Source organism: Anabas testudineus, chromosome 19 (genome assembly GCF_900324465.2).
Source record: "Anabas testudineus chromosome 19, fAnaTes1.2, whole genome shotgun sequence".
NCBI lineage: Eukaryota > Metazoa > Chordata > Actinopteri > Anabantiformes > Anabantidae > Anabas > Anabas testudineus.
In genome coordinates, this window is record NC_046628.1 from 16731517 (window position 1) to 16757652 (window position 26136).

At 42.9% G+C, this 26136-nt stretch overlaps 1 protein-coding gene across 3 annotated transcripts; it reads right to left on the bottom strand.

Annotated features, from left to right (window-relative positions):
- Positions 1-3396: 3396 nt before the first annotated feature.
- Positions 3397-25707, bottom strand: map2k6 (mitogen-activated protein kinase kinase 6). 3 transcript variants are annotated; one of them, XM_026350920.1, is made up of 12 exons: positions 25356-25707; positions 17574-17634; positions 16927-16975; positions 16242-16355; positions 15579-15698; positions 14472-14588; positions 14309-14360; positions 13041-13168; positions 12841-12918; positions 11445-11584; positions 9582-9627; positions 3397-9358 (listed from the first exon to the last, which is right to left on the bottom strand). In XM_026350920.1, the coding sequence occupies exons 1-12, from the start codon at positions 25444-25446 to the stop codon at positions 9281-9283; spliced, it is 1074 nt and encodes a 357-aa protein (XP_026206705.1). In that variant the 5' UTR covers positions 25447-25707; the 3' UTR covers positions 3397-9280. The 3 variants fall into 3 exon arrangements, with proteins under 3 accessions (XP_026206705.1, XP_026206707.1, XP_026206706.1); XM_026350922.1 differs by lacking the exon at positions 25356-25707 and adding an exon at positions 25192-25208; XM_026350921.1 differs by lacking the exon at positions 25356-25707 and adding an exon at positions 25028-25128.
- Positions 25708-26136: the final 429 nt, after the last annotated feature.

Sequence of the window (26136 nt, forward strand, 5' to 3'; positions counted from 1 at the left end):
GGCGACACCTTTTAAATCTCTGATTGTAGGAACAAATATTATTAAGGATGTTATATTTGATTATGTGTTAGAAAAGCTGATGACCTATGTGACAGGATTCTGCAGAAGATGTTTTATCTTCTTTCCTCCATGGGCATAAAAACTTCTACATAAAGGAAAGATTAAAAAAGGATGTGTGTGAGCTACTGTACATGATTTCTAAATAGTGTCTTTCCCCACAGAATTTCCTCTCTTTCGAAATTTCCCACAATATTTTAAGTACTATACAACAAGGCGACACAAATATTAGTCATAGTCAGCAGTGGTAAATTAATATTTAAGAGGGTTTACCATGTGTTACACCTTTATTCACCAAAACAGGATCTGATATCTAATTATTCCCACATTGATCATTACAATCAGAAAGGAAATCTTTGTGTGACAGGGGGAGATGACACGTATGTAGATGAGCAGTGGCCGGCGAGCGGAGGAAGTCCTCGCTCGCTTCACCCATCCCATCCTTGCACTAACCTCACTCCGGCTGATTCATCTCTTTCCCACTTTTCTGCAGAGCGGAGCAGGAAAAAACGCATAAACACTTGTGGGACAGGGGGAGCAGGGGGGTTTACAGGATGTTGTTTGAGTTTTAGATCCTGTTTGCTTCCTTTTTCCCAAGAAGCTACACTTGTGCAGGTGCACAAGCAGCCAACCCCCAAGCCCCCAGCTCCACCATCTCCACCTCTATGACCCTCTCTCCCCTCCCTTTTGTCCAAATAAGTGCAGCTCTTCCCCTTTTTAGTGGCAACTCCACTCCTCACAAAGCCTTTCATTGTTGTTTGGAATTTCTGGCATCGCTGGTGTATTAGCAGCCTGAGGGGATGAAGGAGGACAGACGGACCAGGGATTTTCGTCAGGACTTTTTGCCTTATGTAACACCTACTCTCCTCTTAACAGGATTGAAAATATCCACTTGTCAGTCGTATCGTGCAGTTGCAAAGCCTGAGGCCTGAGTGGTTTGCTCATATGCTCCAGAAGCTTTCTTCAGCTCTTCTCTCACAGAAAGGAACGAGTCAAGTGAGGTTTGGTTGAGAGATGTTTACAGTTAGAATCTGTGGCAAAATAGGCATTAAGGCCCCACAAGTTCCCCACCAAGTATGACAACATAAAAGAAATCTCGTTGCTGGACTGTAGTGGCTGCATTTGATTTCTTAGAAGCATAAATGTCAAAAGTTTAATGAACATAAAAACTCCCCGCTCGTGCCCCGAGTCAAGCCTCACATCCCCCTGAAAAAAGTCAGGGGCTGCATTTCATTATAAATCATTCTCCAGTTTTTAAGTGCGCTGCTCAGAAGAGTTTCCATGACATCATCAGCTGTCAGTATGGGAAGCCAGTCGCTTATATTCTGAAATTCAAACCAGGGCACGCAGCAGCCGCAGCAGCAAAGCAGGCGTGCAGCAAGGAATCTCCTGCTGGGCTCCGTGTATAAATGGTGGCACAATATAAATATATGAAAGTGAAGAGGAAGGAGGCTCGGTGGAAAAAAAATATTAAGTGTGTGTAGGGGGGGAAAAAAGTTTAAAAAGGAAGTAACAGCATCAGGAATGCAACACATCCCATAGTAAATGTTTATTGACTTCAGAGGTGTGGCTCCTGTTTGTTCACACAGATACTGCTTTAACTCTACTCGTAATGTAAAATCATCCATTTACAGCTACAGTTACTTTTGTCTAAACATGCTCCAGACCTTATTTAAATGTGCTCAGGTGCTGTTCGAGATATTCCATCCACCTAAAGGACTGGACGTGGTGCTTTAAAATGTCTCCATTGATTAAGAAGACGTTCTTAATTAAAACTGAATGAACATATCTTCACATTACATTTGTTTCTTTACTGCACTGAGGATTTGTAGCCACTACAGAATTCCTTATGCTGTATTTATGCTGTCTATTGACCTATACATGTTATAATGTTGTGTAAATCCTTAAATAAAATATTCACTATTAAATAAATGGACAATTTCATGCAATTTAGAAACGTGCAATAATCTATAATATAATATACTGTGTATTATAACTGCTGCATGTCCGGACAAGCTGATCTCTGGATCAACACTGTTGAAAAATAAAAAGCAACCTGTAGTAGAGGTGTTAAAAATAAAGAACCAGCAACACCTGATGAAGAATCTCCTGGAGTCTGAGCTCAGCCCTGAGTGGTGAGCTGCTTTTCAAAAAGTGGCCGGGTTCAGGGGTGTGAAGTACTGTAGACTGACCGACCATCCTCCATAAATAATAAATATGTCACATGCAGGTTTTGTATTTAAATTTCTACGAATGCAGGATGGAGGTTTTCCAAACTGTAAGGTGAACTTTGCTCCCTGAGGTCTGAGAGATGGTTTTGAAGGGAAGGAAGACATTGTGTGGTGCAGCGCAGGGCTAAAAATATCCACCTTACAAGTTAAAAGTCTGTGTGTAAGAAGTGAGTTCAGAGCAGGAGGGATGTGCGTCAAGACACGTCGTATGTAGGAGCAGGTGGTGTGTGAAAAATGAGGAGTCACAGGTAGTTTGCTTTGTGGTGCGTCTCCTCACCCACGCGTCCAATCGCCTCTCGGCTCACTGTTTAGGTTTTATTGGATTTGTTTTGCTGTAACGAGCCCCTTGCTCTCTCATCTTGAGTTTGTTTGTCAGGGTGCGCAGGAGATTCTGTGTTTTTATTTTCTATTTTTTTGCACGCTATATCCTCACACTGTACGTGCACGGAAGTTCAACGGGTCCAGTTCCCAGCCCTGAAGCGCTCCGCTTTGGAGCTGCTGCACTACGTGACACTTCTCTGGCCTCCAAAGAGTTTACAACCAAATCGGACACAGGCCACAAGGGGAATAAAAGAAGAGAAAGAGACAAAGACACAGAAAGAACCACATAAGACCTGTTGTGGTGATTTGAAGTTCAACATGTACATTCAAAATAACTGAACCCTGTTTTTTTATGTAAAATACAAATCAAACATCTCTAAATGAGTCTGTGTGACATCATCTGGCGACTTTTGGAGTTTGAGTTGTAGCTAAATTCTGTTGAAAATGAAAAAGTGAACAGCAGCTGCTGTGGTTTACAGTTCATGAACTAAATAATTAGTTAATGTGGCTTTGAGTTCTTTATACTTTATGACCAAATACCTTTTAAAGGAAATTACATTTTCATCAAGCTCAGATGTACAGAGCTTAATATTCTGGGGTCACTGTGCATCGGTCGGTAGCTACCCCAGGGATGGTAGTTGGACTGGCAGTTAGGTCGAAGTGAACATGGAAGAGACTGAACCCTGCTGAGTTATTTTATCTTTACACTACACATCTTTTACATCCTTCTTCTTTCAAAACATACTGAATCTTTCAATGGCCTACAAAATAAAAGCCACGCCGAAGCAATAGAGCAGACAAGGGCTTTATTGTGTAAAAATACCTCTTTTTTATTTGAATTTCCATCATTACAATTGCACACAATCAGTTTGAGCAATCTAAAATATTTATAGAAATTCATTGAGCTCTAAATGAACAGTCATCAGTCTTTAGCAGAGGCTTTAGAGACGTGTAAATATACTGAGAACTTCACTTCCCATGGGGCAAGGAGCTGTAGCCGTTTGAACCCACCCACCCAACAGCAACAAAAAGAGACCCTCTTCCACGTACAGTAGCATCTCTGGATACGTCTTATTCTGAAAAACTGGCCCAGCGCTGCCCCAACACATCCCCCACCCCGAATAAAAGAACACAACACCGCAACATCAGAAGTCACATACAGCTGTGTGTACCAGCAGTTTACCACCTGCAACAGAGAAACAGAAAGCTCCACGGTTCACAAGTCATGTTGTAGTATCGGACCTCGAGAGCGCTCGAGGTGAGAAGTGTTGTGCAAAAGGTGGAAAAACAACAAGGAAACCTCAGCACGGTTCACACACAAACGACAGAGTTACACTCGATATAATGTGCTAAAAATCTGGCAAAACACACTTTGCAGAGGGCTGGAAGAGACCCTGTACACAGGCCTTCTGATTAATCTGCTGACACATTTTGAGGATGGTGAGCAAAATTTCCTCTGATTCTCTCTGAGCCTCACATCTCTGTTGGACTTAAAAAAGAACAGGTGTGTTGTTCCAGTAAAAGCCTTCTGAAATATGTGCCTGTTGTCAGGCACTCGTATAGACTCAGGGGTTGAGAGGTGAATCATAATGGGACGTGACAAGAAACGTCCGACGACAGTATCCACTCGGACGTCCTGCCCCTGATAACCCCCAGCGACCGAGGTTTACTCAGCAGGTGAGAGCGAGCAACAAATAGACTGGACGGGAATTCCCACATGCAAGCAGACTTAAACGGACACTCACACAGGAAACAGAAACCGGGCTTCTATGTGAGAGAAGCTGAGACAAACAAAAACACATTTTCCAGATGCAACTTTTGAGAAGCGGCCTTGTGAGCGATGACACTCACTCCAGCATCTTCCCAGACAGGAACAGAGCCAGCAGTGCCCTCTGGCCAGCGCACTGATGCACACACAGGAAAACGCTGAGTGACGTGATCGGACTCATTACTACTGAAAACTGAGTCGACTATGAGCAGAAGAGCAGAGGAAATAAACAATGAGTGTGGTGAGAGCAGTTCTCTCAGAAGACTGTAAATTCTCAAATAAACCTCAAAAGTTGAATATTGTATATTTTCAGGTCACAAATTATAGTTCAGTAAAGACTGGTACTGATAGTACAGTATATTAAGCACAGTGTCCTGCAGTGCTCAAGTGTTGTACTCACCACATCTATACTGTGTTGATACGTGATTTTCTGCTTAATTCAATGTTTCCAATATCTGTAGAAATGTACTTACAAATGAAGCTAATTCAGCTCGACTCCCATTTGTCTACGTTTAGTGGTACGGCTAACAAAAGTGGTAATGCACCAAGAAATGCGATCATGTTCCAACGAAGGGGAAAAAGGCAGTTATAGTTTCTATTTGAGAATTTACAGCTTTGTGATTTCACTTTCATTCAGAACCTCGTAAGCTTTACTTAAACTCACATAATGTTCACACAGACTGCACCCTCTCCTAGGATAAATGACTAGGCTCTTTTCTTACAGTAATAAACTCTTTATGTGTTGTGTGATATGGCTCCTCAGTACAGTGCAAAACATCACAGCAACATGCATCGTCAGTGTGTCCCGGAGAGGAACCAAAGGACAAAAACAGTGTTTAAGCATCATTCACAAAGACGATAAAGTGTTTAAATGGAAATGTACACCAGAGAAACGCACTGTTAGGCACTTAAAACACCTACAATACTACACACACCTAAACCACTGCCATGCAGCCATGCACGTGATGATGAATGAGTTATTTTCAACAGCTGGGATGTCAGAGTGTCTTGACTGGTTCTCTCCCAGATGCTCGCTGAGCAGCAGGAGGTCTGCACATACTGTCCCCCTCCTCCAAGACTCCCCATCTGCTGATATATCTTTGGTCACATTTGCTAAATTAGTGAGAATTACTGTATGCTGATGATCTGATGAACAAACAGGACCCTGCTCATCATGAGACTCTCAGGCACTCGCCAGAGGCTTTTCCAGAGGAAAGAAACCAGCATGCAGGATAAACACAGGGGATTTAAACAGACCTGCGACAGGCTACACAAATAACATCTAAACTGTGCTGAGTGTGACTTGAATTTAGCTAATTTCATCATGCAATAAAACACTGAAGGAAATTAGAGTTTCTCAGGAGTGTGTCTCCATCTTTAGTACAGAAATGTTCTAGTGTGGCTTAATGTCCTCTGTCTGATGGCTGGAAGTATGAAAACCAGATGCATATAGAAATAAAATGCAATCATCACCATCTAGCAGGCGTCAACTGCCTTTGAGCAGCAGTGGTAACCATGATGGAAGGAACTGAGGGAGGAGGGTAACAGTTTAGTACAGACAGAGAAGCTTAATGAAGCATGAGGAGGAATTTTAAGGAGTTACCAAGTGCACAGTCAAAGGACGACAGCAGATTATGGTGTGAAGCCTGCTCCCAGGTCAACATGCTGATTGACAGCTCGGACTGTTCTGCACTAAGTACACAGTGTTTGTTTTGAATGATGATCGTACTGAACATTAGCATTTAGCCGTTTGTTAAAAGCCCAATCTGTGACAGTTTCCAGCAGGTTCAAGTGCATTTGCATAATAATTGTGTAGCTAAAAGGTTTAAAGTCACTGTATCTGGATTTTCTACTGTTCGAGTCTAAAAAACATCTGGTTTCCTTTTTTCCTCATGATCATAAAAAAAGAAGAAAGAAATTATGATATTTTAGGACTTAGACATCTTTAAATGTTACAAATATTTATGATGTAAGATTGTGTTTGTAGAAAAGCTTTAGAAATGTCACACCTGTATTACCATCTTTCAGCTCATTGGTCTGGTTTTGATCTCACTTCTCTCATCAATCAACTGATTGCTAACTTGTGCAGGATGCATGAACTGTTTTCCTACGTTTTCCACCCTAACAAGAAGATAATGTGTTCATGTTTAGTTTATGGTTTGTTTTGCTGCCCCCATGTGGCCAGAAAATCAATTAATGCAGCTTTAAATGAAGCTTTTGTGTAGTGTTTGTCTATATTGACCATTTAACTTAAACTAACCCACTTCTGGTAATAAACATTTTCAAGTATTATTTACACTGTGGGACTGTGAGGCACCGTGGGTTTCAGGTTTCAGGTTTCAGTTATGTACTACACTGTCCTCCAGCTTGTGCCTCTCATGTAGCATTACACACATTCGAACAGTGCTAAAGCTCCAGATATCGTGTAAAGCAGGTGACTATTTCTAACTCAGAGGATTTATCACTTCCCAACTGGATGGGTTCCATGTCTGATGTTTTGGCACAAATGTTTGCGACATCTGGGAGGTAGGAGATGGAGCTGGACTGTACCACGAAACGTACAATGTTATGAAAATGACCACATTGACTAAAATGCTGAGTCGAATCAATTCATCCATATATTTGACACATTCATGTTCATGTCAAAGTTCTACATAGTGGTAGCACATCAGTCCACTGGAGTCAGCAGATTTCAGATTGGGCCTCTAAACAACAAACTGCTTCACAACAGAAGAGACTGAAGACTCAACTGAAGATATTAAGAACCCAAAGTATTTATAGACCAGGAGACCATGTGAATTCTCCAGCTGTGAAAATAGCGTGTCATCCTGCCACATACACTGGACCAGCCCCCCAACAACTAAAGGTGTCAGCTTTACATTTAGGTTTTCAGCCATCAGAAACCACCATGAAGAAAAGTCAAGAACCAAGGCAACAACAGAAAGTGAGTGTGACGATCTTGAGCTCGAGCTACAACCAGGAAAACACAAAGTAATGAAAGCATGAAGTGGAATCACGATGACATGCAGAGCGTGAGGAGAGAGGAAGGTCCCTGCATCACCAGTAAAACAGCACACTTTCCTTAGTCGTTTTGTAAAGAGAGGCACATAGAAGGCTTGCAAGTTACAGTTAAAAAGCATTTACGTGTTTGAGCCAAGAGGAACACGACAAAAACAGCCCACACACACACACACACACACACACACACACACACACACAAGAAAAGAAATGGATCGGTCAAGTTTCCAGAGGGAACAGCAGTTGTAATAAATAAGAAAAACTGCAGTAAATATGTTTGGGGAAAAAAACCTGGATCTAAATAATAACAATAATTTATATAATATTATTAATAATAGTAATAATATCCAGTTTTTTTCATGTGGAACAAGGAGTGGAGAGGGTTGTGATTGGCTCAGTACAGACAACAAGGAGAATATGGGCAATCATCTCCCACAACTGACCACAATGTCAACACACACATCACTTATAGTGTCACACAGGGCTGCATGACGCTCTGGATTTGAACTGCAAGATAAAGTAAGTAAGTGAAAGTAACGTCTGAGAGTTTGAGGCATATTGTTAAAGGCATCAGTGTGCATCGAACAAAGGACTCAGACAGTCGAAGAGAACGCGAGGTTCTTTAATTCTTCTGGTCATACCGACCATGAACTGATCCTTTCCTAAAGCCCTTTCAATGCAGGTGATGGGGAACAAACATGTAAATGCATATGAAAAGTTAACCTGGGGGGTTTCTGCAACCAGAGCTCATCAAATAAAGTGGATATGAAGTTAAGAGTTACAGTGACTTAAATGAAATCCAGTTCTTTGGAAGATTTCCACTTTATGTGACTAATTCGAAGCTTTATACTGTCTTCAGAATAATATAAGACATTGCTGCACAGAGGGAGGACTGTGAATTCTGTCCCCATCACTTAGATACGATTCATCTTGCTGGGGCGCCTTTAAAAAACAATATTAACAGGATGAATGGTTGGAACATGCAAAACCTCAACTAGTTGCATCAATCATGCTGAAATTCATTTTAGTGCAGAAGCTCAAAAGCTGTAATTATCCAGTTCTTGGATTAATTCTGTTTATAGCACACTGAGCATCAGTTGTTGCTGTGTATGTCGCTCTCTTTTACGGCGGAGCTGAGATGTTGTAGCTTTACCCAGAGTCGTGCAGCCCTGTGAACACACACTCACACACATCATGCACCAGGTTACACACATATACACACACTTTAACGCACTCACAGGCAGCCAGAGCCCAAAATGTGTAGTAGACCTCCACTGTAATCCAGGGAAAGCAGTCGAAGTGCAGTACCTAATTGTGACCACTAGGAGGGCCTTGACGTGAGGTCTGCAGGTCTCTACAACTGTTCCTCACTGGCCATCTGAGCCCGGTAGATATATTCTGTACATGCAGTCAATTAATAAACTGATGCAACATTTGCTTGGAGTATACAAACATTTAGATTATACATAGATAGCATTATATCATTCATATTTTATATAATCTGCACCTCTTTTCACTTGTTTTCAGCGAAAAGGGGAAAATAAATGTGGACTAACAATGTTTGAGTAGTAGGCGGTGCACAGAGGTGGGACAAATCTAACCAAAGAGGGAGTTCTTGCATACAGACATTAAATTAGATTATGTGTGAGTCACCTGTCTCCTCCACCCCCCCATGTAGGTAATGTACACAGGACATGGAGGCCGAGTGGGGACAGGGATAAACTCCTCGCGCTGCTTCGTCAGATTCTCCTCTGGGCTCCGTCTGTCGGTTTCTGGAGAGGAAGGAGGGGGTCCTGCAGGTAACAGGGGCTGCGGTTGGTGCTCTTTGTTTGTTTGTTGTATGTTTCTTTTCTTTCTCCCCCCACTTCTCTGCAACTGCTGCACCTTAGTCTCCCAAGATGACCTTCACAAAGCTAGCCACGTCGGTTTCTTTGGCCTCGTGGGAGGTGAAGAAGGGGTGTTGCTGAGGAGGAAAATCCAATTAATTCACTTTGAATGTGATGAGATTTAATTTGAACATCAGTTCTGTGTGTTACAACAAACAAGGTGAGTAATAAAGAAATACTGGTCTTAGTGCTCCCTCCAGTGTCGGGTTAAGGTTATTACAAAGTGCATGAATCAGATCGGCTGAAACACACATTAATTACTCTTAGTAACAGAATTAAATGAAAACATGAATCACCCACCATGAGTTCTGTGTAAGTCGGCCGCTCTTTGGAAACTTTCTTTAAGCTACAGGAGCAAAAAACAAAAAACAAAACAACAACATGAATTATTCACATAAAGTGAAGTGAAAGTGGTCAAAAACCCCTCAGCCTGCGTGGAACTGATCGTCAGGCTTCCAGTCTCACAGCTCAGCTTTTGTTTCAGCAGCTGCTCCAGCAGTAAATATCACAGACTCGAGACTTTGATCGGAGATTGTGTTTGGTTTCCCAGGAAGAAAATCACAGGAAACGATCAAGACTGAGTGGACTCACAGCAACTGAGCAAAGACGAGGCCAAACATCATGAGTCACAGACATTTTAGAGAGAATAGTGGAGAAAACAATGAAATGAGAGCTGCTACCTGTTCTGATGGTTCTCAACAGACCTGACAAATCCTTTTTACCAGGAATGAAACCATAATATTGTTTTTGTTATGAGTTCAAACTGCAGCTCTGGAGCTACAACAGGAGGTCGTTACCTCGGTGCTTTTCATTTAGTCATTTGGCAGAAGCTTTCATCAAAGCTACGATCAGGTAGAATCATTTCTTAATGTTTTCTCATCGCAGGTCTGATTATCCAATAACGTCACTTTCTGCACGATTTGAATTATAGTTTTAATTTTCTGTGAAGAAATTTGCCTTTTGTGTCCATGAACCTCTCTGATCACTGTCTCCTTGCTGCTGAGTGCCCCCCCACCAACTGTTTGGCCTCCATCTAACCACTCTGCCATAAAGGTCTGATTGATGGAGCGTTGCTGCGATGGGATCGTTCCTGGTCACCAAGGTCTTTATCGGCCTGGTGGGTTCTGACTTCTTCACAATACCTGATGCTGCTGTTCTCACACTTTAAATGGTTTTATATCTTTGTCCTGGACTATTCCTCACCACTAAATCTTACAGTGTGATTTGCAGGACCCTGCTCTACACACTGTATGTAAACAGGTGTGTACCTTTGTGAATTCTGTCCAGTGTATCCAGGTGAATTACTGTCACCTCCTAGGTAAGTAAGCAGCGGGCGATGTACACAACAAACGCAGCAGCAGGAAATGAAACCTTATGTAGAGGAGTCAGAAACACAGGCCTCAAGTGTCTCATATCCAGGTGAACGGCCCACGTGATTAAATGAGCTCTTATTTCCACACAGACGGGTACACAAGACGAACGTTCTCTGTTCATCTGCAGTTTACCTGCAACTGTTTAATTTTAGCTGCTGCTATCACAGAGAAAGACTCTCTGTATCTGCACCTACACTCCAAAATCACATGTCTGTCTCACACTGTGTCGCTTCCTTGGACGCATTTACACCCAGTTTTCATGATTTCAGATTGTTGGTCACAGAAGGATGAATGCTATAAATAGATCGACTGATTCTCTGTCCAAGGAGTCGCACATTTGATAGTTGGATAGTTGTCATTGTGTAAATAACAGAAATAGTCTGGGAGCGGATACAGGTCTATATTTGCTGCTGTGATGTCTTTATACTGTTGTGTTTCATTGGATGTGCGAGCAGAGTGATCACAGCTCTGCACCACATGTTGACGAGACCACAGACTCAGACAGTTTCTATGCAGAGTTCTGGCACGTCGTCGAACATAATGTCAGAACAGACCTGCATCCTGAGAAAGAGTCAATCTGATAAAGGGAAATGAACTGAAGCCCACTCAGCTGGGATCAATACACATTTTTGTGTGATTTCGTGCGGCTCTGTTGAAGGGCACAGCGACTCTGGCTTCTTCTCTTCATGAGTGGGCGATTGTTGTTTGAACACAATGAAAAAAATGTGGAATGTGTGTTTCCAGAGAAGTCGTTCTGCCTGCTTGACAAATAGGACGGAGGTAGACGTACCACTGAGAGGTGAAGTCCACAAACGCTGGGGAGAACTGGTCGGCAGGAAGCTGGGGTGAAGGTTCTTCCACCACCTGCTTCAGCTGCTGGAAGGGGGTGCCCCACGAGTCGTACGGGAAGCGCAGGATGGCGAGCTCAATCTGCGCCGCACCGAGGGAGAAAGACAGGTTCGAGTAAACCATGTGAATGTGTCAGATTGAGTCAAAAGGCTCATTTTCTCCTTCAGTGTCTCGGCAGGTTGATGTTAAACGTGCCGGGAATCAGACACAAGAATCAGAACAACACTCCAGATTCTCACTTACACACACAGAAAGGAGAGCTGCCACATTCTGCATCAGCACAAGTTACTTTAGGCACTTTAAACTCTAGAAGCTGAACTGAAAAGTTATGTTTAATAAATGATATTAAAACATGCCACATGTTAATTGTGTGTCTGCTTTGACTGATAAATATCTTAAAAACTAATATCACGTCTGCAGATTTCACCAGTTTAGAACAATGTAGAAGTTCATGTCCTGATAAAATGTCTTTATTCCCAAAAGCTGATGAACTAAAACCTCTGCACTCCATCAGTCAAACGTCCTTTGACTTTAAATGACTCTTAAATGTCAGAGAGTTAGTAAAGAGAAGGTCCTGGAGGAGCGGAGCACACTGACCTTTCTGATCATAACAAAGACTGAATTGATCAGAACTGAATAACAATCCAACTGTGCAGGTTTAGAGTGAATCCACGTCTCTGGTTGGTTGTTTCTTCATGAGATCATTCAGATTTGACAAATGTGTCTTATTGCAAACACTTACATACAAACACTCACGTTTGTAGTTAATGATATCTCACTAATCATTCACGTGTTCGATTCTACTGCACGTTCATGAAAACTGCCCGTTTTACAGCCTTCAGCCTTCAGACTGACTGATTCAAGGGCCATCGGCTGCTTCACTTCTCAGCAGTTCTTCTCCTCCAGGTGGCTCCTGAGTGCCTTTTGTTGGGAGTAACGAGTGCTCCAGAAATCAACCAAGTCTCTTATTCAACACGTTGATTGCTCCTGATGTCTTGATGAATCAGCTCAGTCCCCTTCACCTTTATCAAGTCAAAACCCTCTCCCCTCTACACACCAAACATTTAGCTCTTGTTCTAATTCTAATCAGAACATGCAGCCGAGCTAATAAGCAGTGTGGAAGAGGGACCGACGGGAAACTGCAGAGTCCTTGATGCCAAAATATTCTCTGATCTGAGTTACAAATGTGCAAATGAGAAATCTATGAATATTTTAAAATGTCTAGACACTTCTTTGTCTAGTGCCAGATCCTTTTTTTAATTGATTTTCACTTCTAGTCTTAAGTAATAAGAACGGGAGATGAAAGGTTTTCTAAAACATCATAAAAGCTGATTTACCATCGTGATTCCTAAACTCCAGATGTCAGATTTGACGTTGTATCCTTTCTGGTTCGTCTCGGGGTTGATCCTCTCCGGCTGTGGAACAGAAAGTCAGATGATGTGTCTTCTTTAACTCGTTGAACACACAGAACCCACTAAAATATAACCAGGCTCATTAAGTGTGTCATCTGCTCTCTTCTCTTTGTTTTCATGCTTACCGCCATGTAGGGTTTGCAGCCAGCGTCCATCGTTTTAGCCACGGAGTCGACCAGGTAGCCGCTGATGCCAAAGTCGCACATCTTCACCTGGCCCTGAGTGTTGATCAGCACGTTGGACGGCTTCACGTCTACGATAAGACGACAAAGACAAGTGTTTAGTGCAGCCACTGTGCAGACACTGGTTTGTCTCCGCAGGCCGCAGTCATGAGGATGGCGCTGCGGTCGCTGGTCGACCGACTGTGTGACTTCATTTTAGTCACTTTTGATCTTTCTAAATGACTGCAAGAAGCTTTGATGCAACCAGAGCTGCACAGTGGTCACAGCCGAGCCACAGAGGTTTGACACAGGAAGTTTTACCCTTTAATGACCAGAATACAGTGACTGGAAACGTCGAGCTGCTAAAATGCAAATCATGAATGAGAAAAATGTCCAATCACCATTTTCAAATTGTTGTTGTACAGTTGAACATGGAAGGAAGTCATTTCTCTACCATTTCATGAAGATACATGCAGATTCATTAGGGATGGTGGATTATTTACATTTGTCCTGTTGGTGCTAATTCAGTTTCTCTCCTGTATGAACTGGTTCCTGGGTGATAAACGTTACGTTTGATGTTCTATGACTGTCTGGTTGGTGAATCACAGGAGGAATGATGGTAATAAAAGGAGAGAGACAGTGCACACAGACTTGATGGATTGATGAGTCTGATGAGTTGCTGTCTAACAGGTGAGGTGATATTTATGGATTTAAGGTTGGGACCCAACGAGCCAGCAGTTGGACCATCAGTGAGCATCTGTCTGACTAGTTTTTGTGTTGCATTAGCACTCGTTGGAACCCTCATCAGTGATTTCCAACTTCCTATCAGACATTTTCTGGATTAGAAGTAGCCAAGACCATCTGTGGTGAATAGAATTAAGCAAACACTGCTTCTTTTACACTTTATATGTGTATGTGCAGACTTAGGTGTTCTTGTGCTTTAACAGAAACTACCACCATCTGCTGGTAGGAAGAGTTATTTCCTGCTTCTACTTTATGGCCCAGACGAAGACGCTGCGAAGCAATGCAGCAGCCTGGCTCTAATTGTTGGATGTTTGTCACAGCTTTAAAACATGCAAAACTCTGGTCTGGTCCTTTAAACAGAGCTAAATCGAGCAGAAAGAAAAAAAGTCAAAGGACGCAGCTCGGTGCAGCTGAGTGATGATGCATCACAGAAGAGGATATTGACACCATCTCTGAGAGGTTTAATGGGTTTCCACTCAGGCTCTTACCTCTGTGTATGACTTGCAGATTGCTGTGCAGATGCTCCAAAGCTTTCACTATCTGTAAGAACAACGTCCATTAATGAACTAATGAGACAACAATCGTCCGTCATGAGACTTAACATGAGCTGAAACTGATTTTAATGCTTCAAAGTGTTCAGAGGGGACCCACTGAGACGGCGATCTTTCCCAGGATGTCCTCGGGGATGGTCATGCCCTTCTCGATCACCTGCTTGTAGAACTTATCGAGGGAGGTGTCCATCAGCTCCATGCAGATCCAGACGTCGCCCTGGGAACAGACAGTGAAGTTTGGAAAGAGACCAGGAAAAACAGCAACAAAGCAACCGGCCGGATTCCAATCAGACAGGAAGTGACAGATTTTCCCAGTGTTTCAGTCACGATGAGGAAATCCTGAACATCCAGTCATCGCTGCAGGAAGTTATCTGCAGCCAAAAATCTTCAGAGGTGTTTTCTAATTACAAGCCTGTTTGTCATTAGTGCTCAGTGGTGGGACGAGTTCCTCGGTATGTCAACAATGAAACGCTGGAATTACAATCATGTGGATGATATTAGCAAGAATCAGCTCACAAACTACAAAATGATCGCTTCTCCAACACATGGGGAAGCTGCATCAATAAACATTTGACAGCCTGATATCTAAATATTTGATATTATTTATATTGTGCATTTAATATACAATTCTTTTGTTTCCTTATTTTAACATGTAACTTTATATGATGATGTGTTCAGGGGCAGTACAGAACTAGGTAAATGTATTCAAGTTCTGCAGTATGTGGCCTTCAGGGACAACAAAGAGTATAGGTCATCTGTGTTGTAAGGCATTCAGGGAAGGTGCAGCATGTAGGTCTTACAAGTTTCGAAAGATTCAGCTCTTATTGACAATAAATCTGGACTAGACATCAACAACATTATTTTCAAAATCATTTAAAAGACATTATTAGTGGAGCACTTGTACTTTTATACTTCAAATTTTAGAGAATCTCCTTAATACTTAAGGTTTTTTAGTCAAACACTTGCACTTGGATCATGTTCTTCATTTAATACAACAGTCTTTACCTTTATACCAAGAATACACTCACTACACTCATTCATCTGTTGATTAAAGAAGTTTTGATCAAAACTTCCTAAAGGCCATTAAATATCTTACAGATCTAAATATTCACTTTACTCTAAAATAAATCCATTAAAAAACAGCAAATCTCCACATGCTGTAGCCTGAAATCATCAGATATTTGGCATCTTCACTTGATGACGTTACCTCTCTGAACAACGCTCCATAGAAGGTGACTGTGTAGAAACAGTCCACAGTCCTCATGGAGATGTCCAGGTCCATGAGCAGCCTCTTCTGCTCCTGAGTGTTCACCGTGGCCCGAATCCGCTGAGAGGAAACAACAGGAAACAGAAATGTTCAGAGCAGCAGAGTTTTATTCTAATTTATTCTAACTGCAGCTTCTCAGCTGTTTTTCTTCTCTTCAGTTCAGAAAATGTGAAGAAAACTGTGGTTGTAAAAGTCGGAGTGGATTTTTCAATATTTAACCAGTTGCCCTGACCTGAACTGTTCGAGCTGCCTAACAGAGTCATCTAACAGAGTCATCTAAATGCTAATGATGTTTCAGCGGGCAGCAGCGGGAACTGTGGGAAAACCAAAAGACAGTGCTAGTCTCCTTATGAAGCTTTTTCCATAAAAAGTGGGACGCTGTGTGAAATACTAATAAAAACAGGACATTATAAGTTTGATTGGAGAATATAGTCTAACGTGGCTTTAATGTGTGAGCTGCAGCTCTGATGCGCTTCGTGTGAAGTGTTCAGGGACAGTCCGAGTGTAGGTCGTGTGTGTTTTAAAAAGAGCTGAGCCCAGTATTGTAGGTTATGTATGTATGCTCTGAATAGGATGGAGTCTGTTTGTGCTTCCTTCACCCACCTTGACGGCCATAATGAGGCCACTGGGCACGTGCTTCATCTTGTCCACCACGCCGTACGCTCCTCTGCCGAGCTCGCAGATCTGCTCCAGGTCATCTGCCTTCACCTCGAAATTCTGCTCCGGACAAACACAACAACACAAAACAGGCCGAGTGCTGAATTCAAAGACAAACACAGGACGAATGCACAGCTTCCACTGGAAGTTTGAATCCTGAAACACTGTCGCTCTCACGGGGCAGCGAGAGGCAAAACATCTTTTTAACATGATTAAAGCAAAGAAATAAAAACAAGATCATTCATTTTGACTTTTGGCCAAATGGAGCAAAGGCAGAAACTTCTGCCAATGGAAAATTCCACTTATTTGATGAGTTTAAAATAAATATTTTTACTGCCCGATGGCCAATAAAAGGCATTCCAGTGTCCCCACAATCACAAGTGTTCATTCCGGCTGTAATGTTCAGCGGAGCATTAGTTCCAGCGAACAGAGCCTTCACTAAAGTGACCTCTGCAGACTGAGAGTGAAGGATTACTCAATCAAAAATACACTGGGAGAAGGGAAAAAAGGTAAACAGTGAGGAGTTATGTAAGAGTGTGTGGTAAGGGAAAAAATATAAACCTTGACTGGGTTTAGAGAAAGTGCAAAGATGAAAGGAAAATTCAAAAACAAGCCAGAGATATAAAATTACCTTCTCTCCGATGGTTACATGGGCTTTCGAATCCAAATCCCTCGGGGGTCTGAAACACACAGACAGATGTCTTATTACATATAAGCTGCTGAGAGGATGAAACGACAACGGAGTGAAGTAAATGGAAAAAATGAAGATTCATATTAAATATTTAAGCAAAATAAATAAAACTAAATGTTAAATAAAATCAAGAACTCACATTTTATATAAAATACATATATTTTAATACATACAAATCTTATTTTAACAGAATCTAATAAAACGCAGTCCTGAGATCAATAACAGTGTGATACGTCTGACATTTCACATGAAGTTGGCTTGAAACCAAAACGCCTCGGCTGCCGCAGGTTCTTTAATGAAGATGATTCACTTTCAAACTAACTGAGCACTTCGTTTTTCTGTGGCTCAGAATCATTTCGGGCTCTGTCGACGTTCAGGCAGCTGCAGTCTGAGAGAAACTACGTGTACAATTATTTATGTCTACTATCAGAAGTGGAACATAAAGAAATCAACACCTCTACGTTCACGTCTGGGTTCACGTTGCCATACCCAAGTTTGATGTTATTATTCACTTCCTGTTTACTGAAGTTTTTCTTTTTACATATTCAGCATTTGCTCTGATGCAGGGAAATAGTAAAGAGTCTTACACTGCAGCAGGAGGCTGATCAAACACCTCCTTGGAGATCTTGAGCAACGGCTTCTTCCTTCCTGAAACACAAACACAGGCAGCATCAGATATGTGCAACAATTAAGTTAAATAAATACATGTATCATACATTTATGTCTCAATGTCATTTAACAATTTTAGAAAAGACACTTTCCACTATTCTTTAACATTTTAACATTAAACTAATAATTGATCATCATTTGGTAGTTAATCACAAATGCAAACAGTCATTGGTTCGACTCCTGCTTTCTGTTTTCTCCTGTTCTTTCACCATCAAACAGGGATAATGAGCAGGAAAATTATCTGTAGCTAACAACTCTTTTCACTTTTGTGAGAATCTCAAGGTGACAGATACAGATACACTCAGATTACAACGATGTGAGAAGTATTTCAAAAGATGGAACGGGAACATTTTGTAACCCGTTTGGTTGCAAATGGACATGTTGCCGATAAATGAGCTAATCAACTCATTATTTCAGCTGTGGCCTAATCGTCCGCTCTACATCTCAAACTTATGTAACACTTGTGTCTGACTGATGTAAAAGCAGGAGAGCGTCGACGGGTGAGACTCCAGAGAGGATGTTTCACTGGCAGCCGAGCACCAGGAGATGAAAGCGTGCTTAACTTCTTAACATAGCTCAGGATGAGGGATCAGTTGATCAGAGTACATCCTGGCCTTTTAACAACAGCAGATCCTGTGCACCTGATTATTTCCATGCACTTTCTATTAGCTACAACTGAAATGAGCAAACTGGTCAAAACGATTTAAGGCAACATGAACTTCAGAAAGATTCCATCCAGAGCACTCGACGGCCATGACAGCACTTAGAAACACCCACTGATGCTAAATGACTCAAATGTCCTGCAGCCGTTGCTCCTGGTTCCTGCCAGGGTTAGATCGCATCTAAATCTTCTGCATTGCATCCCGTCTACTTTATTACATTTCCTCTTGATGCAGCGACTGCAGAAGCTCCATCTCTTTGTCATCCACACTTACGACTGGATGGGGTAAGTGACTCCAGATCCTAATTGAATGTAACAGGCGCTCAGAGTGAGATGAAGAAGACGAGGAGGAGGAGGAGGTCTGGCAGCCCAGGTGTGCTCGCTCCATATGAAGGTGCTGCACTGACAGTTTAACGGTCGGGCACCTCGTTAACGGGGTGTCACAGCGTTCCTGAGGATGTGACTGCGTGTGATTGTGTGAGCTGCTGCCTTTCCTGCACACAGCATCTGGCTCAAACCTCCTCAGACTGGCTTGTGGCAGCTGAACCCAGACAGAGCAGACCTGTTCTCACAAAGGTGACTGTAGGGGGAGAGGCAGTGATCATGGATCTGAACTGTGAGTGTGACGCTCGGAGCAGCTGACACAGGTAATATTTTGGTCACTGCACTTCTTCTGCCATAACATGCTATTAAAAGAAAACTGAAGGTGTGTCTCTTCAAAAGAAGTGGAACAGCTCCAGAGGAATAACTGGAATGTCTCACGTTGCTGACGGCAGAACACACACAACACATCGAGCTGTGGACCGAGCTGTCATTCAAAAAGCTGTCCTGAAGGCAAATCATGCACACATATGCGCTCCACTGTGTCCTGGTTTGTTCAAACAGCGCAGGGTGTGACAGTGCTGTGCTATGCAGCCCTCCACTGGTGGCCTCTGGCTGCCTGCTTCCCCGGCTCCACTTTCCAAAGCAGCTTTGTGGCACTAAAATGTCACTTTGAGCCCCTCCTACATGCATTTACACAGACAACAATAGTAGCTGGGAACCAGCTCTCTGCCAACAGGTCCATAACAAACACACTGAGAACTGGAAAGAGATCTCCTGCACCGAGGCTGCACAGCTCTGGAACTGTTTCACTGTAGCAGCAGGAATTACGACACACATTTGGACGTTTGGATGAATCTGCATCAGTAGAAAATCATGCTTATGTCACAACAGGACCACCAGTTTACAGCTTCTTTAAATGTATCATGTTGCTGTTGAATCACCTGCATCAAATCAAAGAGTGCATCTACGGCTCACCTGCAAGAATCAGGGTTCATATAAGAACATTAAGAATTATATAGATTAGAAAACTTTAAGTTCTTCAATTTTCAGCTGATTAATTAACAGAAACTGAATCAACACGTTTCATTATCCTCTGGTCTAAAAAGTATTTTTCCACTGGAACGTTTTCTTGGCACTTTTCTCTCTTAGTAACTTTTTCCTGATGTAAAAGTCCTTTCGAGGGAAATGTGATTTCCACAGAAGAGAAAGAAATGAAGCAATTAATCTCACTGATGTGTCGAAAGCATGACAGTCAACGCTGATGCATGCAGTGGGTTTTAAAAAAGCCAAATGTGCAGTATGTTGTTTGGTATTTGACAAATCAGCGTCACTGAGCACTGAAGGAAAGAATCACCACTGATTCAGGGAGTTTTAGGATTAGAACAATGGAATTAAATGTGTGGATTAATCAAATGTGCACTCCTCAAGTGGAATCACAAAGTCCCTGTTCTGACAACTTCCACTGATTCTTCAGCACCACATTAACATTGGTCTACACACTGGTTCATGTGCAGCTACTCAAACACTGTAAATGTAGCATTGGAAGTTTAATTGAATATGATAACTCACAATATTCATGAAGGAATTCAGTCACTGTATGCAACTCAACACCCAAAGGGATAGGTGTGGATATAAATAATGTGTGCACACAAAGTAGTTCCTTTAAACCCGGTGGTCTTCAAAAATCAAACCTCTTCAGCAGAACAACAGATACAGGTCCCACATGAAGACAAATGCTAAATGAATGCTTCACGTTGACCAGACCTGGATGTTTGATCTGATAATGTGAATTTAAAGGAGGACAACACACAGGTAAGACAAAGATGTCCCCCTACGAGCTGCAGCTACAGGTCTGTATGTGAAGAACAGCAGGTCAAAAGAGGCAGATAGTGGCGTGCTGCGTGCTGCTGTGGTGATGCAGGTGTTCCAACGGGCGAAGGTCCAAATCAAACTGACAAGCAGCACAGTGCAACATGTACAACGGCGTGTCTCAACTAAAAGGAATGCTGGATTCCAAACCTGCTGCTGCTGAACGAGAGGGAACGACACGACGAGAAGAGTAAACAGAGGTGTAAAGAAGGAACGGAGAGGAGGAGGTGGTGGGGGTCAGAGGGGCACAGGATTATGTAATGCATTTGGCAGGCAAGAACGAACAAGTGCTCTGCTGTGTATCATAAAACAAAGAAAAGATGGAAATAATAATAAATCCAAGGCAAATAATGAGTCGTTGATCGATTGAGTCTGTCAAAAAAATGTTTGTCATCAGTGTCGAGCGAAAACAAACGGATCGCCTCTCGACAGGTCTGCACAAACACTGTTTATGGTCCTGAAGCGTGTTTGTTGATGCATTAACACACGGTGAGAAATGAAATCTGACTGAATGTGTTCATGTATCATCAAGTGGAAACACTCCAGTCAATTTCAAGTTTCTCATAATCTCCACTTAAGCACAGTCCTTATGTAAAGTATTTTATTCCAAGTTGACTAGGAAACACGACGAGTGATCTAAAAATATCAAGTTTCAGACTTTCTTCACATCATGTTGCATAACTCAGCTCAGCTACTCTTTCCTTTATTCTTGCTGAGCTCAGCATTAAACTCGCATACTGTGGTCGGCTGTGTGGGTTAATTAAAAGCAGCCACACATATCATTCCTAGTCATTTGCAGCACATGAGCTCAAGTATGCAGTGAAATGCCACAGGGAGGCCACAGGAGATGGGTGGCTGTGCCGGGACACTCCTTGTTCCTGCTGAAACCAGAGAGAACAAGGAAGGAGAATAACTGGCGTCGCTGTTTCATGCGTGATCGCCGTATTTTATCAAGAAGTGACAGTGAGAAGACACCAGCTGAGGAAGACAATGCTTCCAGTTTCTGCCACACCCATTACGAGCATGCAAACAGCCTTGTCATGCATGTCAGTGTATGAGCAGGGAAAAGAAAAATAATGCTGACAGGAAGATTTGCAGGACGGCGTGTGGGTGCACAAATATCCACACACGCCCCTGAAGAGTGTGCTCACAAAAAGCTTCAGTGTGTGAGGACGAGCGGTGGCTGGCCTGCGTGATAATGAGCCTCGGATGATGGGGACACGCGGTGCCCGCGTCTAACCCACGCACACACGCCGCCTGGAATTCCAGGCATCCCAAACACTCCTCAATGGAATTCCAGGGAGATCAATCAGACAGAGGGAGGCTGCAAACCACAAGGCCCGTCACAAGGAAGGAAAGGAAAAGACGGGGGGCGCGGCCGGCTGATGGCACAGAGGGATTTGAAAATAACTCGAGTGTGAGCCGTCGGCTGTTTGGCCCCCTCCGACCGCTCTGGCAGTCTGTGAGAGACTCTGTGCTTCCAAAGATGGCAGCTCCTTCAGCTCACAGCTGCTGGACGCTCCTCTGGGAGCTTCAACTTCAATCATACTTCTAGGAGGCCGGAGTGTTGAGTATCAGCTGCAGGTCGCCTCAGAGCAATGAATCCACAACAAATACACGAGACACCGACACAAAGGCAGAAATAAACTGGAGATAAGTCACATCCTGCAGGTTTAATGCAGAGACCTGATCTGATCTGCTGTGTCAGACGCTACGATACCAATGTGAAGCGTGTCGGGTCGTACGATGACACTTATCATCACTTGGATGCTGTGATGGACGTTTCTTAGCTTTCTGTCTTTGATACCACTTCTACACCTGAAAACCAAAACAGCCTGTTAGCTTAGCATAAAGACATCAGCTACCTGCTGAACAGAAGTTAACAGGACTGAAATGTTTAATCAAAGAATCAATAGATCCATCAGTTCATTCATCAAAGATCTATGATTCCACGTCCTGCTGGTTTTCTCTATTTAAAACACATGTTGTACTATTCAAAGACACTAAACTAATAAATCGACTGAAGCTGCTGTTCTTTCCAATCACAGCTTAGTTGTTTTATTCAACTTGAAATAACATTTTAAAAACTGTGTGGTGTAAAAACTGCTGACTGTTGGGTAACGTGCCTCCAGACCACTTTCACATACTGTGAAAATACTGGTGCAGGTATTTTCCTAAATCGTCGTCCAAATGCAGAGTGAAACGTTGGGAATGATTCGATTCTCACTGGGCTGACACTCAAATCCAGATGGCCGTTGAATAGAAAGCTACGCATCTGTCTCCTGTAGCTGCAGACAGCTCCTCGCAGGAAAAGGAAGATTTTCCTCCAGAGTGCAGAGAACAAACTGTAAATTCTACATTCTTATATTTCTCAGATGAAAAAGAATCTTGATCATTTGAATATTTGCATCCATCTGTAGCAAATTCATATATTTGCATCCACTAGGCAGCAACGTCTGCAGGATCAGGAGCAGGAGAGTTACTCCAGGTTGAACCGACACGAGAACACGATGTAAGTCTCTTATTCCATTGCCAAGAAAATGCATTATGCACTTCTGCTTCAATTCAAGCCTACAGCAAAGCTGTTAGAACAGGAATTATTTGCTGGGTCCTGCCATCAGAGAAGTGGCTGCAGTCTGGATCCATGCACATTGACTTAGTCAGCCCCCCCCCCATTCAAAAAGAGAAGTACAGACAGTGGATCATCTGAACAATTCTACCATTATTGCAGTAAGAAAAGAAGCCACTATAGGCATGGAACTGGACCAACAATCGGCTCGTCACAACAGCAAATTTAGTATCTGTGCAGCCTCCATTTGCATGACAAACAGGACGTTTGTGCAGGGGCATGAGGGTCGGATGAGGCTGAAGGGGCACGCGAGCTGGGAGGGCTTCTGTCACAGTGCCATCAGCCAGCACAGAACACAGCAAAGCACAGCTCACAAAGGTGAGGGCAAAAAGTGGCTCTGGAGAAGGAGACGCAAGACTTAACACGATCTGAACGTAAGGATGTGAGAACAGAAAGAACCGAGAGGCAGCGTGAAGTCACGCAGACTGACATGGTTTTAATAAAACACAAGAACATGGAGCTTAGTTTGGTCACTTCCTTCAGTAGTAATAAGTTCTACACTAATGCTGTGTTGCACAATCTGGGCCCGTCTTAAAGCTGCAAGTCAAACCTCAATATCTGAAACGTTTCTGTAGCATCTGGAATCACAAAATTGACACGAAGCTAAAGTTTCAGGTTTCTAATCTTGTTTTCATTCTTCCTAAAAACACACAGAGCATTTTGACTTTTTCTGCTGAAGAAGAAAAAGAAGTGCATTAACTGACTGCACAATAATAATAATGATAATAATAATAATAATAATAATAATAATTATTATTATTATTATTATTATTATTGATTCATCTATATATTTTTCATTATCTCATAACCAGAAAACCTTCAAACATATCTGACACAGTCTGTTTAGGCCCAAGATGAATGTAACCGTCACATCCTCACGCTGCTCTTTAAAAATGTTGCCTGTTATTTTTCAGCTGATCAATGAGAAACCTGATTGTCACATTTTTTATTGATTTATTTTTTCTCTGGCGACTGTTTCAGCACCTTTCAGTTCGTTTGCAATAATAAAAATCAAGAGAAGAATTCGGTTCAGTGAATAAACGACCAGTCAACTAATCGACTTGATTTTCACACTAGATCTGTATCAGTGAGTTTTCTTTGCACCGAGCAACATCAATGAATGACAACCGAAAGCTACTTCTGCTCTCAGGAAAGTCCCAAACCGACTCATTCATCTACAGACCAGAAATGTGTGTGTGCATTATTCATCACAAGATGAACAGGCTGCAACAAGACAGTTCCTCTGTGTAGGTGGGCGGACAATTGACTGTACCAGATAAACAGTGAGAGGCTGACCATCGGGGGCTCGCTCTGCTACCTGCTCACATCCTGCACAGTCTCTGAGTGTGCCTGCGTGCATGTGTGCTCTGCATGTTGTGCAATGAACCAGCCTCACTTTGGACTTCTGGGAAAACAGGGAGAGGGGAGGAATCGCCTGAGCTGCAGCTTGTTTTTTCTTCCTGCAAGTTGCATTCACCGATGTTCTTTTAAAGAGCTGCAGGAACGTTGGTCCACAGCTGCTGTTGTTGCTGCACAGTGATAAAGTCGGGGTCAAAGTGTGACACGCCAGCTTGTGAATGCGTGCTGAGGAAAAAGCTGCACATCAGAGCACAAACACACAGGAGCTCGACACACATCCAGCCGCCTGGACAGAAGCAGGCACAGAGACTTGTAGCTTGGAGACTTGAAGAAGGCCATGTTCATGAACTCACCACCACATAAAGCTCACAACTAATTCTATTATTAGATTTTCATTTTCTATTCCATAAGCAGAAACAAATCTGCAGCCAATAAACACTCAAACTTGACCACTGACAGCTGCAGGTTGTCACGTCATGTTTCTGCTGCACCAAACCACGTCTGGGATTGAAGATGGCTTCGTTATTTACCTTCAGCAATGTGCATGGGCCGTGCATCAACTCCTGCAGAGTTGATTCTAAAGAGTTGCAGTGTCCTTGTCTATCTCGTGACTAGAACAGGCGCCCTGTGCTCAACATCCCTGCGTCTACGCTGCTCTCACGTCAATACGAGAGTACACACAGCATCGTCTTACCAGGAACTGTGCAGAGGGGAAGATCTCAAACAGGAAATGCAACTGACCGTTCTAAAGCATCTAACTTTAAAAGGCACCGGCCGTGCTCGAGCTGCAGCCGTGCATGTTGCAAACCGTGCAGCAGTGATTGCACCTCGCTAGTTTTGCACAGATCGTGTTCTTACCTCCCTTTGGCTGAGACATTTCCCCTTTGCTTTGATGAGGGGGAGGGGAAGCACAAAAGACTTTGCCTTCTTTCTCACTCCCTCCCTCCATCGCCCTCGCGCTGGAGCTTCAGCGGCTCGCTTTGCAACAAAGATGCAGATTTCGAGCCTCGATCTTCATGCACTTTGAGTCTTTTTGCGTCCGCAGCGTGCGCGTCCGTGCAAACTGCGCTGTTCCAAGTGCACAGTCCCCGCAGGCGTCGGGGAAAGAGGTAATTCTGCAATTGCACTGCAAAGAATTCTCCGCAGCACTTACATGATGGGCCAAGGCTGGCAGCTGAAAGCTCCTAACTTGGATCAGTATGAGCCCCTGCGAGAGAACGTTCTTCCTGCTTGGGGCGCAAGGGCTGTTGGGAAATGTAGTCCTGGCGGTAGCATAGCTTATAGCAGCCAATGGACCTGTGAGTGCAGGTTTCCAGACTCCTCGCTGTTGTCTTTGTGTGGAAATGTAAAAGGCTGTGTTGTAATATTCAGATGCTTCAGTTTCCACTTTACGTTTCTCAGAGGAACATGCAGCACTTTGTACTTTTACTGATTTACTGACTGATCATCACTCTCACACACTCTGAGATGATGTTTTAAAGCTGTCAGGACCCTGACCTGTGGTCACTCATCTTAATTAGTAGTGAGATGAGAAAACCAGGGGTTTGAAGCATGTGGCTGGAATCTAATTAATATATCACATCCCAGGGCTTTTATTTTGTTAATGCAGAACCTTTGCTCATATTTCTATTTACTATAT

Coding starts and splice junctions, on each gene's coding strand:
- map2k6 (XM_026350920.1), bottom strand. CDS start 25,446: ATGGAGGGAGGGAGTGAGAAAGAAGGCAAAGTCTTTTGTGCTTCCCCT. Junction 14,589..15,578: donor ATGGAGCGTTGTTCAGAGAG/GTAACGTCATCA, acceptor GTCTGTTCCCAG/GGCGACGTCTGGATCTGCAT. Junction 12,919..13,040: donor GCTGCAAACCCTACATGGCG/GTAAGCATGAAA, acceptor TCTGTTCCACAG/CCGGAGAGGATCAACCCCGA.